Source organism: Sturnus vulgaris, chromosome 5, assembly GCF_052056855.1.
Source record: "Sturnus vulgaris isolate bStuVul1 chromosome 5, bStuVul1.hap1, whole genome shotgun sequence".
In the NCBI taxonomy this organism is placed as follows: domain Eukaryota; kingdom Metazoa; phylum Chordata; class Aves; order Passeriformes; family Sturnidae; genus Sturnus; species Sturnus vulgaris.
The window spans coordinates 62,921,416-62,936,843 of NC_142247.1; the positions used below are offsets into that span (position 1 = coordinate 62,921,416).

General features: G+C 38.1%; 1 protein-coding gene across 2 annotated transcripts in view; it reads left to right on the forward strand.

Moving 5' to 3' along the window:
- RSBN1L (round spermatid basic protein 1 like) overlaps positions 1-15,428 on the forward strand; it is a 44,072-nt gene that overhangs the window by 13,508 nt on the left and 15,136 nt on the right. The window contains exons 3-4 of one of the 2 annotated variants that reach the window (XM_014869057.2): positions 9,422-9,682; positions 10,001-10,065. In XM_014869057.2, the coding sequence (XP_014724543.2) occupies positions 9,422-9,682; positions 10,001-10,065 (326 nt within the window). Of the gene's footprint in view, positions 1-9,421; positions 10,066-15,428 lie in introns of both variants that reach the window. The other variant, XM_014869056.2, reaches the window with a different exon arrangement.

Sequence of the window (15,428 nt, forward strand, 5' to 3'; positions counted from 1 at the left end):
TGGGCAACACTTAACTGCCATAACAGTGGGTTCTTTAGGCTTTGTTTGAGTAGCAGCCTTTTTTCACGCTGGGTACTGTTTGTGTTGCCATTTCAGCAGATAAGGTGCAATCTGCAAAGACAGCAAATGGTCTTACACCTAATAAATGATACCTTATGGGGCTGTTGAGCCTAAAACTGTGCTTTATTTTCAGGTTATTGTAAAAGTGCATATGCCCAGGGACTCTTAGACCACCTCTGCTAGAAACAGGATAGCTTCTTTTCACAGCAAACAGTGCTACAAGTGCATTAGATGCTTTGCCCCTATTTCATTTGACGTTTTAGCACTTCAGGACATTTTAGGTTTACTTTAAGGTGTTGGCTGTTAAGTGTTTTGTAGAGGCTATGTTTGGTTTGCCAGTATCCTGCAAAATTGACTCCTATTTCAGGGAAAGAAGGGAGTGAGTCAGGAAAGCAGACAGTTGTTTAGAGCAGACAGATGATCTCCATCATTTGGGTTTGTATCCTGTTTGGAGCAGCAGCTTGGTGTCTTCTGTGGGCCTCCAAAATCTGACTGGATGTGTTTGTATGTGATGTGAGGTTTGTGTAACATTTCCTGAGCTGTCCTGCTGATCTAACTTTACATCCTGGGCAAGAGAGAGGAGAGACAGAAGTGCTTTATGATGCAGCTTCTTGTATATATCAGTGGTCAGTGTCTCTGTGACCTTTTCAAATACTAAGTCTTTATCTAAGAGTGTCTTCTTCCTGTGTAACAAAAGTTAAGCTTCAAGCTGTATTGTTTTGAGCTCAGGATTTACTGTGTGGGCTTGGAACAAAGTTTTGGGATGAGTCTGCTTTCCATTTCTTCGGGTTTTTGCTTTTGTGGTTGTTTTTTCTATTTTGTGTGTGTATCTAGAGAGCAACAGTACAGTGCCTAAAGACAGCTTATTTCCTTCTTCTAGGTATTAGATTTATATCTTGTGAAATACTGCTCTGACCATCTGTTTATGGTTGAGGGGGTGGAGGTAACAGCCTACGTGACTTCAGACAGCTAAACTGGCTGTCCAAGGTCAAAGGTGACGAGTTATAGAAGAGGTCAGTGCTGAGGGACTGATGCTTTTTGAGGGAGAGCCGGTGCATAAGCCTGATATTGGTGCTCTAGGTTAAATGTGAGAGAGTTTATTTATACTTGGAGGCTCTAGGTTGTGAGCTGATCATCTGCCTGAACTTGGGTTGGTGTTCTGTTGAAAGCAGTGATAAACTTGCCTGTGTTGGAGAAGGGTGATTCTTAAAAAGTTTTTCTGCTGTGCTTGAGGCTGCTAAAGGAAATGAGGCTCTTTCAGAGAGCCTGACTGCTTTTCTTATGAACCTAGAATTCAAAGGTTTTTTTATCATCCTTTTCCACTTAAAAGATGTATCCTCTGTAGATAAGGCTGTAGAATTGCCCCTATGTCTCTCCATCTACTATGTGGAAGAGCTCAGTTTTCAGACAAAAGCTGCTTGGCACATGCATATTCTTAAAAATTCAGAAACTCTAAATGATTTAAACTTATTTTTTAAAAAACTCTGCGTTGTAAATAGTTACCATCTAGAAATTGAGCATTTCATGCAAAATATTTGCACCAATGTGATATTACCAAGTTACTGGAGGTCCTGCAAAAAGGAAGATGATTAATAGGCTTATTTGGTAAACAGTCTCATTTCTGTTTTTCATTTTAGATAGAAAGATAGAAACAGTCTTGTTTTTCTGATTATTTATATCTGAGCACAGCAACTGCTAAAATTGCAGTAGGAGAAATTCTTAGTATGTGTTTCTGCAAGAAAAAGTGCCTTGATTTATTGAATGCCAAAATCCAGGAAAGAACTGAAAATGAGTATTTTATTTGCTAGGATGAACATAGGTAAATGCAAATGTTTTTCTAAAGCTTTTTTTAAATTCTTCTGGAAGAAATGACATTTAATTGCACAGTCTTATGAGCCTTTTACATTTTTATAGATTTTTTTTACATTAATAGTTACAAAATCAGTATATTGAACATAAAACATGAGTCTTTGTATATCTTTAGGTAAAATGTTCAAGTATTTGTATACTATGCACTTCAGATGAGGGAATGAGTAAGACTGAGATAAGAGTGCAGGGCACACAATCCACCACACTGCTTTGTCTGATACTGAGCTTGCTTCAGAGTCCTTGTGCACCAAGTTACCAACTTTTACCTATAAAATCTATGAGTAGAGGCTAAAACACAGATGTCTCATGGGATGAAGCAAGTGGCAACTGAAGGAGAGCTGTGCTGGAAAGCTTTCTGGTGGAGCTGGAAATCTGGAGCTTGATGCAGAGACCTCTGGTACATCAAAATGAAAATGTTGTATTTTGGTGACTGAGCTCTCCTAAAGTAAGGAGGTGAGAACCAATTTTAATTACTGGCTGCTGTCAAAAATGTTTGTGCCTCCCTGCTACTAGGTGTCAGCTAGAAAGCTGTGGAAAAAAGTGTTTAGTATTATTTAATTTTTGGCTTTTGTTTTGAAATACTTAAAGTCCCCCTCTAACAATTCTGGCTGTGACCTCAAAGTTGAGAAACAGCTGCTCTTGTTGAAACAACTGAATAACGTATTAGACTTCATGGTCTCTGCTTATTTAAAATTTCAGATCAAGTGATCAAACACCACAAATGGACAAAACACAACATAAAATAAATTTCAGGTAGTGTCTGACTTCTTGCAAAAACTTATATTTGTAAGGTGTCTGTAATTAATCAGAGATCAGACTGTCTAGCATCAGTTTCAATTACAAGTGTGTGTCATCTTGTAATAACAGAGCATTGGCTTATTTGCATAAAATTTCAACAGTTTTGAGTATCAGTCCTTAGTAGTAAGTCCCATGTTGTCAACAGTGACAGGAATATTATGGCACCACAAAAAATAAGGTGTGCTAAGTTACCTTTGAAAGATCTGCCATTCCTATAGACAGAATGTGAAAATGTGAGAATTCTCACATGTTTGTCTGTGAGAATTATTTTTCTATTTATGATACATAAGGCTTGGTGCCTAGAAGATGGCTAAAAGTTATTTAGCATTACTCCTGATACTGCTGAGTATGTGCATGCATGAACAGAATGAACATAACTTCCATTCTTCTGATTTCTTTCTTGATACAGTGCAAATTTTGGAACTCTATCCTTGGCCAGATATTGCTAAGACAAATAAGAGAAGAAGCTCTTCGCAGGTGCTTTTATAGTCCAGTGAAGTGTGAGTTCAGTCTACTTTTAACAATAGATCAAAGGGGAAAGTTCCTATAAATGTGGATGCTGAGGGTTTTTCTGTCTACCCCCGTCCCTGTTATTTCTCATTCTTGGAGTCCCAGGGCAGTGAGTCACATTAAAGAACATGTTTTCAGTACAACTGAAATTTGTTAACTTCTGTCTCGTGTTTCCAAACCATGTAGTGAGAAAGGCTTTTTGTTTATAGGTTCAGAACCTACTGTGTCTAAATGGATCTCAGGACACAGAGGCAAAGATGCCATGCACTTCAAAATATGTGAAATCAGATTCCAAGAGTCATATGTACGTGTATGCACACCAGTATTGTGTGTGCTAGTGAAGACTCTGAAATATCTTGAAAGTTTTGGGTTGCCAGTGTATGCTTCAGCAGGAAGAGGTAAATCCAGTTAGCTTGCATCAAGTATTGCACTGCTGTTCTCAAATCTGACTTAAAATAGTTTGGATATCTCAGTCTTGCGTTGAGGTCTTTATTTAAACTTTTGGATTGCTTATTTGTTTTCACCAAGTTCTATATGTCTACTCTGGAGCAACTTGATTACTGCCCTAGAGAGATGTTGAAAGCTGCTCTTCTTTTTTGATGTCCATTACTGAAGTGTCAAAACAGTGTTACTGTTTTTTGAAGAAGTAGAGTGTTTTACTTTAAAGTACTTTGATATATGCAGCAGAGGAGTGACTCAATGAGTGTGTTTCTGCTCCTCTCTACAGCTAATGCAGAAGAAGAAGAAAGTATTTGTTGGGCATTGCTCATAGCAATTCCAGTATTGCAGCAAGCTAACTCCTTTTGCTCTTAAGTATTTGCAGCTTCTGCATAGCTTTAAACATCTACTTCAGAGTGAATCTTTGAAATTCATCAGAGCAAAAGCCTTAGGCTAGAAATGTGCTTCCTTCTCTATCTGGCACATTCTATTGAAGCTTTACTGAGAAATCCTATTTACTTCTAGAAATCAATTTCTTGTTTTGTGTTTGTATTCTTCAGGAGAACTGTCTGTACACTAAAATAGTTGAACACAAATATTCCAAAATAAGGTGTATGCAGTGTCCAAGCAGTTTGGAGAGCAAGCACCACACTCATTGTAAGAGGACAGATGGAGGAAATCGTAGTCTGATCCATATTACAGTTAAATGAACTAAAATGTTACCTTTTAAAGGTAAATTTTATAACTTCTTTGTTTAATTTAAAAGTTCAAGTGTTCAGGTTATAAAAATTTCTATTAAGGTTTGCTAAGAAATTGATCCTATCTCATAAATGTACTGTTGAGTGAGGTGGTGGGACTTCTTTAAAGATGTAAAAATTCAGTTTTGTTGAGTGCTGAGGTGGATGGAGAAGGTGTGGGGGACAGGGTAGCTAAGCAGACCAGGTGGTTTGCTGCCTAAGGAGGGGTGGGTGCTAGTACCCCTTTGTGGCCATGGGCCCAGAAAAAACCTCTTGTGAGAGTTTTCCCCAGCTCGAGTTTCTCAGGCTTAGCCAGGGTTCTTTCCCAAAGCTAGCCACTTTATCTAACGTAAATATAAGAGAAGAATTAATAACAAAGATAAACACCTGTTGGGTACGTGTGAGAAGCATGAGAAAGAAGTGTCACTCTCTCTGCACCAATCAGCTTCGTCCTGTCTTTGGAGATTCAGGAGACTGTACTTAAGCAGTGTGTTTTAGAATAAACTTGTCTCTCTTTCCTATCCTGAGAGGGACCATGTAGCTGTGTCTTATTTCTGCCACATCTAAAGGGTTAAATGCCCCTTCCTACAGCTACACCCTTTGTGTCCTGCTCCCGGTGGTCTGTATGCTTTAGTTCCTCTGTGACAGTGCTGTGTGCCAGCTCACTGATGGAGCAGCAGAGTGATTGGTTTTGTGCTGAGCCATTAAGTTCCTGTGCCACTGATGAGCATCAGTAGCAGCAGTGGTGCAGGACTGTGTGCTAGGAGCTGTGACAGGGGAGGGTGGGGGGTTGGATCATCTGGTAGTGAGCTCATACATTGCTCAGCTGTGTCATATCCATTTGAAGGCTGAACTAATAATTAAGAATGTGATATTTTTTCAGTCTTCCCATATACAGTTTGATTTAAAATGTTTCTTTTCTTTGCAATGTGGTGTATGAAGTATCTGTAAAAATAGTTTTCTGTATGTGTGTCATTTGCTACTAGTCGGGAAATGGAGTTTTTGACACAACTTGTGTATGTAGTAGCAAAAGCTCATGTGAATTTTAAAAAAGCTCAAAACAGCTGAGCAGTTTTTGAAGTTGTGTTACATAATTCCTGCTTGAAGTGGTTTTATAGAAGTAAATTTTACTCTTGTTGGTGTGCAGTTTTTTTGAAAGTCTTTAATTCTAGTAATGTTTTGAAATAAACTCATTTGGAATCCTTTTTGTCTTCTGATTTCTGTGTTTTAAGGCTTTTTCCCACTTCAGTGGCATCAGTAGCTCAGACACTTGAAGATGGGGTTCATGTTTTGTCTCTCAAGGCTAGACACTTACCATTCTACTCTTTCAGTCACAAGTAGCAGTTCAGGGGGCCCTGCTACCTTCCATCATGGATATTCTGGTGGATTTTTTATTGTACAGCCTTTTGTTCTTTCAGTGATTGCTCTCTTGGTTTCCAAGCGTTTCAGAATTAAAACTGATCTCAGCTCCATCCTTATATATGGAGATTCAAAAAACTCTATGGAAGAGGGTTGTGTACAAAAGTGAGGGGTTGTGGGCAAATATTTATTTTGTTCCAAATTGTGTGCATCGTTTTTGCAACTTGGTATGATTTGAGAAATTGTGCAATGATGAATTGTAATACTTGATGTATATGTGAATGGCATAACCCTTTTATGTTGTGTTCAGAAATAAAAGCAGTCTATATTAAAATCAATGTTTTTAAAGCTGAGCGGAAAATTTCTTTTATATACCTGAAAAAGAATATTTTTATCCTCTGGTTAAAAACTTTTTAATCTTTTCTGAAGGTTTCATAGAGATAGTGTGAAAACAGAGGGAATGATAAATGTTCTTCGCTTAAAAATGTATTAGTGTAATTCCTTCTAAGCTTTTAAGTGCTTCCATAGATATATACCAAGTGAAAGAAAAAGTACTTTTGCAACTGGTTTTGAAGACAAACCTTTTTTAATATGTTCATGTGAACTCTGCATCATTTGATTTGCAGTCCATCTATGTTGTTTCTGTCTTAAAGACACCTCTGCTTTCAAGACTATGGCTGTGCTCTTTTGAGTGCTGCTCACTGATGATCAGAAAAAATCAACTATTTCAGTTTGGTCTGCAGTGATCATCCAGTTCAACTGCCTGACCACTTCAGGGCTGAGCAAGAGTTAAACCATGTTGTTAAGGGCATTGCCCAAATACCTCTTAAACACTGCCTCGGGGCATGGGCCACCTCTCTAAGGAAGCCTGGGTTGTTGTTTAATAGTGGAATTTTTTAGTTTGGTTAGTTTTTTAAAAACAGCCGTGATTTAAAAATCACATGAAGTTATGGATTAAAGAAACTGCCACCACATATTACAGGAGCAGTTGAATGAAATGGATTGTTAGTAAAACTTAGAAGATCAAATCAAAAAGAATGAGACAGATTGAAAGGGGAAATCAGATCATCTTCCTTCTTGTAATTTAGGAATGGAAGTCAGTAGTTTTTGTTGTTTTGCAGAAATACAGATTCATACCCATCTGTTATGTAAGTACATTTCAGCTAGTAATGATGGAATGTAATTTAATAGCTGGATGTTCAGCAAGAACATGCTGCTGATCTTCAATTGTCTTAGGATTTTCTTTGATGGTTAGAAACATGCTCAAGTAGGAGAGACCAATTTCGCTTTTACTGCAGCAAATAGCTTCTTGTTTTGACGTTTGTTGCCATTTATATTACCTTGATTGAACCCAAGTAAATATAAATTTCCATTCTTTCCCTGTCATGCATTATGTCTCAGATCTGAGTGGCTAATTTCAACAAAAATCTGAGCTCCATTTAAAAACAAGTGAAGTGTGGGTGGGCAGGTAACTCCTGCTTCTTCCTGCATCACCTTGCTCCAGCATTTGATGCTATAATTGCAAAGTTTTTATATTTAAACTAATACAATATCTGCAGAATGCTTGGCTTCTTCATGATATCCATCAGTATAGCCAAAAATTCTCATATTCAGAGTGAAACAATTTTAAAATGGTAACTTAAAGCATTTGTAAGAGTTTGCAATACCTGTATACTTGTGGATGCTTTTGATTATATATTCCTGCAGACAGGAGGAGGTCTGCATTGAGATTTGTATTGAGATTTCAAAGCCTGCAGTAGGTAACTGCCCACTGTCATAAACCATTTCTTTGTTTTTATTTCCCACTGCCTGGTGCTAGTGCCAAAATGACACCATTACAATCCCCCAGAATGTAGCAGTAGGTGATTTTTGTCAGGTGATGACATTACACGCAAGGACCCTGCCACCCTGAACGAACTATTTTCAGGATTCCTTTAAGGTTGAGGTACTTAGTTGTTGAACATCTGTTGCTGCTCTTCCTGGTCTTCTCATACCCACTAGACTTAATGACTCTGGTGACAGAAAGAGGATATTAACAAAGAAGTGGTGAATATTGCCTCTACAAGATGGAGTCCTATTGCAGAGGTTTGATGCTGGGTTTACATTAAATTTAGCCTAAGAAAGGACAGACTTCTATGAAGATACTCTGCTTTTTGACAGTTGAACTTAGGTAAAAGTGAAATTGTGTTCAGAGAGTGTGCTGTGTTAAATCAGATTGTGAGTGAGGGGAGTCTTTGTAGTTATTAACTGTGTGGATTAGGTTAAGAAATCTTAGAATCTATTTCCTTGTTTGGGCTAAATAAGAAATGAGGTGACCTCAGGGCACTTCTCCTTCCCTTCTCTGTGGGAAAACAGAATCCAGAGAGATAACTAAATCTACCTCCACTTGAGGAATTCCAGAAGTATTTAGCTGCTATCACAAACCTCAAGAGACTCAGTGCCAAGCGTCTTAATTGCTTGTTGTCCTTTACCTCCATTACAGTATCTGCATCTTCCATGTCCAGCCTCTTAATCATCAGCAAGAATTTGTGATTCCATGCACCAAGATCTCACTGTTTTTTTTTTTTTTTAAAGGACTCTTGTAAGTTACTTGGGTAGAGGATGGCAAGCTGAAAATAGTCTACTGCAACATAGTAAAATAGAGACTCATTAACTTAACTCTTGCAGATTTCATATTACTTAATCTTGTAATGAAATACACAATTTTTAAACTTCAAAGCTTCTGTGTTTGAATATGCTGATCTTGAATTGCTGGTGTGAATATAGCTTCGTGCTGAAATATACCCACTAACTTTGTTTTACTATGTGCTAAATCATTTTGACTGCTTGATCTTAGAGCAGTGTAGTGCTAGAAGTTTTTTTGGCTACCACTTCTATTACTTGCAAAAAAAAACCAAAAAACCACCTCTCACTTGCTTAAAACAAGTGAGAACATTTACCTTGGGAATCACTTGAATGTGTTATCCCCAAATAAGTAATTAGTGCCTTTAGGACATTTTGGACATTTAGGACTGTTTGTTTTCACTTCAGCTTGTATGTTGTGTGAACTTGAAGCTAGTTTCTTTTTTGTGAGCGTTTTCTTTAATGGGTCTTTTGTTTTAATTTTATTTATGTTATGATATATATGGGATCAATTTTTAGATGTTCCCACATGTACTACTTCAACAAAGTTTATCTAGTTGTGAAAGAATGACCATGTGAAGAAGTCCATCAGACAAGGTCAGTTTTGGCAGTGGCATCTCGTGGGCAGCTCACTCCTGTGAGCACTTACCCATGGCTGGTTTGTAAGTCCCTTGTTTGGCAGTGTTGGACAGCTGTCCTTCCTGTGATATCTCTGGACTTTATGGGACATTAACTGCTAATGCCCACAGCTAAAGGGAATGATGGACTGCAACTCATCCTGAAAGCAGCCTTGGGAAACTTGGGTTATTGTCATGTATTTTCCTTGTTGTCTCAGCTTATTTGCAGTTGCAATGTGACTATGGCAGATGTCTCTTACCCTCCTCAGATTTGGTAACATATACATTGTGACCCTTGCTTTTGGTCTCTGGTCTTTGTGTGAGGGTTTTGGTGACTTTGGATCCCAATCTTTAAATACATATTTTGTATTAAAAAAACCTTAAGAGATCTTTTTTTTAAACTCTCAACAGGTGGGAAGGAGAAACCAAAAACCAATGCAGAAGAGCTACAGATTAAAAAAGTTAAGAAGAAAAAGAAAAAGAAACATAAAGAGAACGAGAAGAGGAAGCGTCCAAAAATGTACAGCAAATCTATTCAGACCATCTGCTCAGGATTGGTTTCTGATATTGAGGATCAGGAAACCAAAGGCATCATAGATGATCATCTTAAGGATTTCAATGGGAAAAATATGGATCCCAAGAAGGACTGTGAGTCCAAGATACCAGAGAACAGTGAGTTTCCATTTGTCTCGTTAAAGGAGCCACGGGTTCAAAATAAACTCAAAAGGTTGGACACATTGGAGTTCAAACAGCTGATTCATATTGAGCACCAGCCTAACGGAGGTGCATCAGTTATCCATGCCTACAGTAATGAACTCTCCCACTTGTCTCCTGTGGAGATGGAGAGATTTGCAGAAGAGTTTGTGGGTCTGGTTTTTAGTGAAAATGAAAACTGTGCAGCTTACTATGTAATGGGTATTGTTCATGGGGCAGCTACTTATTTACCTGACTTTTTAGACTACTTTTCGTTTAATTTTCCCAATTCACCAGTGAAAATGGAGATTTTGGGAAAGAAAGATATAGAGACAACGACTATGTCAAATTTTCATGCTCAGGTAAGAGGTTATGCATTTTACTTTCTAAAGTCATATAATGGTTTCAAACAACTGTGAATGGGGTTTTTTTTTAGAGTAGTTGCTATTAGCTCTGCTATGTGGATGACAAAGAAGACTAGAAACAAGGGATTTCTTTAATAAGTCAGTTCTGCATTATTGAAGATGAGAAGAGATGTAAAATTGTTAACCGAGACATCAAATTGGATTTTTGGTGGGAGGGCAAGTGTTTGCATGCTTGTGTGTGTAGGTTTCATTGGATTTGCTTCAGTAGCTGAAGATTAACCAGGAATTTTGGAGGGTAAAAATGGTTTAGCTGTGGCTTTCTGAAGACTAGTTTATCTATATGAACTTTGTTATAAAACTGAAATGCATTAATATAATGTTATACGTAAAAACTCGCATAATGCACATAAATTAGCTGCATTTGTAGTTTGGGTTTTCTAAATGCATCCTTAAAGAAGCACTTGGGGGTTAATGTGGCTACTGATTTGATCCTTAAACCTTTGCATTTCTCCTCACTTGGCTAAATTCTCTGGAATGCTCTTAGGTTAAATGATAGATTGACTGGCAACTTTTGAATATTTTTATTTAAGTTTTTTTGGAGAAAAATGACTGTATGCTCTCTTAACAACAGCTGCTGATTAAACATCACATCTGCTGTCTATTGACTTGCTGTAGAAAGTACATTTCTGTTGCACAGAAATTATTTATAGCACTGGCTTTCAGGAAAAAATCTGTCTGATTTTCACCTTGATGATGTTATTGCAAAAAAGCCCCTACAGTGAGTTTGAAACAATTTCTACAGTAACTCAATCCTGTTTTTAATTATGTCAGCATTATCTCACAATTACTCTTTTAACTCCCATATTTGTGAACTTAGATGTTGTATGGATCAGTTTTAAATTATTTTAGTCTTCACTTTTGAGACAATTAGAGTTCAAGTGTGAGTTACACTGTCATCTTTTTAATGAGGAACGTGCCTTTTTTTTTTCCACTTTGACTGCATAAGCATTTGCATAGAACACTTCCATATATTGACAAATTTCAGATGTGTATTATCCACAAGGATATGCAGAGCTAAAATGTTGCTGCAAGAGAGCATTTGCTGGCTGAGAAATTGTCTACTGCCATGGAATATGAATATTCTGTGAGCTACAGTCACTGTTTTTCTTGAGTATGTAAACTGAATCATTAGTAATAAAAATCACAGAACATATGATGGGCAGCTCTCCAGAGCTGCTCTCTCTTTAGCCATTTTATATGAGAAAAGCTGGATCTGTCCTTGTATGTTCCTTAAATCCAACTGGTTGTCTTGGGTAGCATTAACACAGGCATATCTGTGAGCTAGTACTTACCCTAAAGAAGTAGTTAAGAAAAGCCAGAATTCTATTGTTGTGAATTATAATAGAATTATTTTACTAAAAGGATAAATTGATATTACAATGGTAACATCAACATCTGTAGTTCAACCAGTCCTGTGTTCGTTGGGGTTGAAACCATAATTCCCCATTTTTGTGTAAGTGCAGGAGGAGCCAAGAGAGTCTGTGGTAGATGAAAGAAGCCAAACTGTATTATTACAGCATTCAACTGATCAGCTCTGTGGTCTAAGCTGTGCTTTACTTGGCTAGAGGTTTAGTTCTGGTATCTTCTTTTTCTTTGTGTTCCCTCATTTTTTTCCTCAGTTTTCATGGCATTTTATCACTTCTGAGTTTGGTTGCTTGACAGAAAATACTTGGCTCCTTGTATTTTTGCTAAATATGGAGTATATGGTGTATAAATAACATGTACAGGCAAGCATCAAACATTGTGTTCTGTGCAGCATTCCTATTTCCTGGAATATTTAAGTCAGTATCTTGGTTGCCTAGATATTGATTCTGTTTTTCCTTACGATTTTCTCATCTCTGTTTTACTTTTGGCTATTTATTTTTATTTTTTTCCCCCATATGGTCTGCTACAGTTAAAATGTTTTGTTAGCTTTTTGTTCTCCTTTTTGACTCGTTACATTTTGTGCAGATTGAGAACATTATCCTGTCTCACTAAGTTCTTTGTGAATCTTTTAAATGGATTATAATATCTTGTTGCAGTGTATTTTGATGAACCTTTAAATGTATTTAGTTTTCTGTTTGTCCATTGCCCAAGCTTTGTGCTATGGTGTTCCTTGTCCTGAGCAGCCTGAGCAATGCCTAGAGGTTTTTGTATAGCCTTAGTTGAGGAAGGATTTGTTTTCTTGGGTCTAAGTAGGAAGTTGATTTTTATCCAGTCTGCTTTGAGTATGTATCTTGGACTTCATCAGCTTTAAGAAACTTGGGTATTCTTATGCTAATTTTAACTAAAACACTGAAATGAAGCTCACTTTTGTACAAGAGGTTCTTTGATGGTTTCTCAGAGCTTATGAAGCACATGTAATCAATCTGACAAATGTAAGTATTCAAAAAGATCAAAAAAGTGTTATAAAATGAAGAATGAAGGTTGAACTGAGCCTGAAATGGAAGGTATTATAGAGTGTTTTATCAATTTTTGTTTTTCAAGTCGATCCTTTTGTTACTACTCAATCTTCCACCTCCTGTTTTGTGACAGATGTGGGTTTGGGATTTTTTTGATTTTAAGTAATGCGTATTTCCAAGTCATCAAGTTCTGTGACAAGAGGCATATTGCACAGTAAATTCAATTGCTGAGGTCAAATTGGAGTCCTCCTAAGTTTACATGGAAGGTCTGCATCTCTCAAGTAATTTACTTGGTTTTCAGAGTTTTAGAGTTGAAAGCTAACTCCTTTCAGCTTGCTTCCCAATACACCTGTGTCAAATAGGAGTTTTGTAATTTTACTTGTTAGAAGACAATAAGGGACGCAGATTTGTGAGCTGCAGGAGGGAGTTTTGAAACTGATTCTTTCTAATGAGAATTGGCCTTTAAGTTTTGCAAGGAGAGGAACTGGGGAGTTTTTCTTCATCCAGATTTGGCCTATGCCTGAGTAGTCCTTAAAATTTTTTTGTGTTAGTGGAATAGCTCTTTCTGAACTGACTGGAAGGCTCAGTCAGACAGTTTCTGTAACTGGGCAAAATGAAATTAGTCTGGATATCCTTGTAGCCAATAAGTCAGTCCTTCAGGTGGTGAAAAGCTGTCTTGTAGCTCCATCTTCCCTGAGCTCTATTTGTGTAGCTGGCAACAGCTGCATCAGTTATCCAATAGCCATGAGTCTTGTCAGGTTCTTATGAGGATTTTGAAGAACATAAATAATCAGCTTTTGCCACCTACTTGCAGCTTACATCACTTCACTTAAGCTATTTAGTGCTTTTGAGACAAATGTTAATATTTTGAACTTGATATTTTTTCTTCGTGTTGGGCAAGTGTAAGTTCTTATTGCTGTGCTGAAACCCCAAAGCTCACAGTTGATGTTTAACAGGAACAATGCTTAGTGCATTGATTTTACTGTCTTGCATCAGAGGCAACTTCTTAGTACAGATGAATTAAAATGCTGCACAGCAAATTCAACAAACATACAATTCCTCTGCTGCAAAACAGGATGGACTGTTTTAAAGCTATATTTGACAAGTCCTTGTCTGATGTGTTAGCAGGAGATCTCAACGTGGTTCCACTCTTTCCAAAGAAATCCGTTGTAAAATAATTTTTTTCCTTGTTTGACCGCTTATCCTTTTATTCTGATTTTCAGTGGACAAGGCAAACAATTTATCTTTTTCATTCAGTTTTCTCTTTATTTGAAGATTGCTTAAAAGCTCCTTTTTTCCCCCTCTCCCTAGATCAAGTAATTTGAGTTATTTCAGTCTGTGATTGCATGTTTATACTCTTATTAGTCTTTAGTGTTCTCCCATTATGTTCAATTCAGTCATCCATTTTTTTTTCTTAATATGCAGTACTAAAAATTGACAGTGGCTGCCTGGTGTATTGATGTCAAAGACTATGAGAAGATTGCTGTGTCTTGCAAAATATTGCTTATATCTATTTCTTCCTTTTTCAGAGCAGTTTGTGATCTGCTGTAGCAGCAGCTCCTGCTAATTGAGTCACTCCCTTTTTCAGGTTTATGCAGTTCATTAAATATGTATGTGAGTGTAGTTCATACTTTTGTTTAATCTGAATTACATCCTTTGCAGTCAGACCCCCTCTCCAGTTTCAAGATCTTGTTAATTTTGATCCTTTCCTGTAATGGACCTGCAGTATTGTGATACCTGGGGGTTTTATGAGGATATACTGCCTTCAAAGCAAGGATCCTTGCTGCCTGCCTTAAAATTAGATAGTTATGTGAGCACAGACAAAACTGTGCTTACCATGTTTCTATAACAGTTTTTAGAATATAATGGAAATGTCAAATGTCAAGATGTCTGCCAGTCCTCTGAACAAGTTTATCCAGTCATAGTAACAAAGGTTAGTTTGACTTGATTGTTTCTGGTTTTTTTAAAATATGACCATGTTTATAAGTTCTTACTATCTTATTTTCTAGGTAGTCGGTAGTTGTTTTTTCTATGAATTGGAATTAGGCTAAATAGCTTCTAGCTCCTCTGTCTTCTTGACACCTGTTTCTTCAAGATTGTGCATTACTGTCTTCCAGATCTGAAGAACTGGTTTTGTGGTTTTGAGTTAGAATCATGGAACGGTTTGTGTTGGAAGGGACCCCAAAGACCACTTGGTTCCAACCCCCTGCCATGGGCAGGGACGGGGCACTTTGCACTAGACGAGGTTGCTCAGAGCTCTGTCTAGCCTGGCCTTGAGCACTTCTGGGGATGGGCCATCCATAGTTTTGCTGGGCAACCTGTTCCAGTGCCTCACCACCCTCACAGCAAAGAAATTCTCTGTAATAGCTACACTTGCCCTCTTCCAATTTGAAGTCATTCCACCTTGTTCTGTCACTACATGCCCTTGTACACTGTCCCTGTCTAGTTCTCCTGTAGTCTGCTTTAGGTGCTCTAAGGTCTCCCTCTCTCTTCCCCAGGCTGAACAACTCCAATCTCTCTGTCAAGAGTCTGTTTTCATAGGAGAGTTGCTTCAGCCCTCTCATCATCTTCATGGCATTCCTCTGGACTTGCTCCAACAGGCTGATGCTCTTCCTGTGCTGGGACCCCAGAGCTGGATGCAGCCCTGCAGGTGGGGTCTCAGCAGGGCAGAGGGGCAGAATCCCCTCCCTTGCCCTGCTGCCCACACTGCTGGGGTGGCAGCCCAGGGTGCATTTGGCTTTCTGGGCTGCAGGTGCACATTGCTGGGCGATGTCCAGCCTCTCATCCAGCAGCACCTACCAGTCTTTTCTCCCTAGGACTGCTCTCAGTTGATTCTCCATGCTGTATTTGTGCTTGGGATTGCCCCAACCCACATGCAAGACCTTGCACTTGACCTGTTGAACTTCATGAGGGTCACAA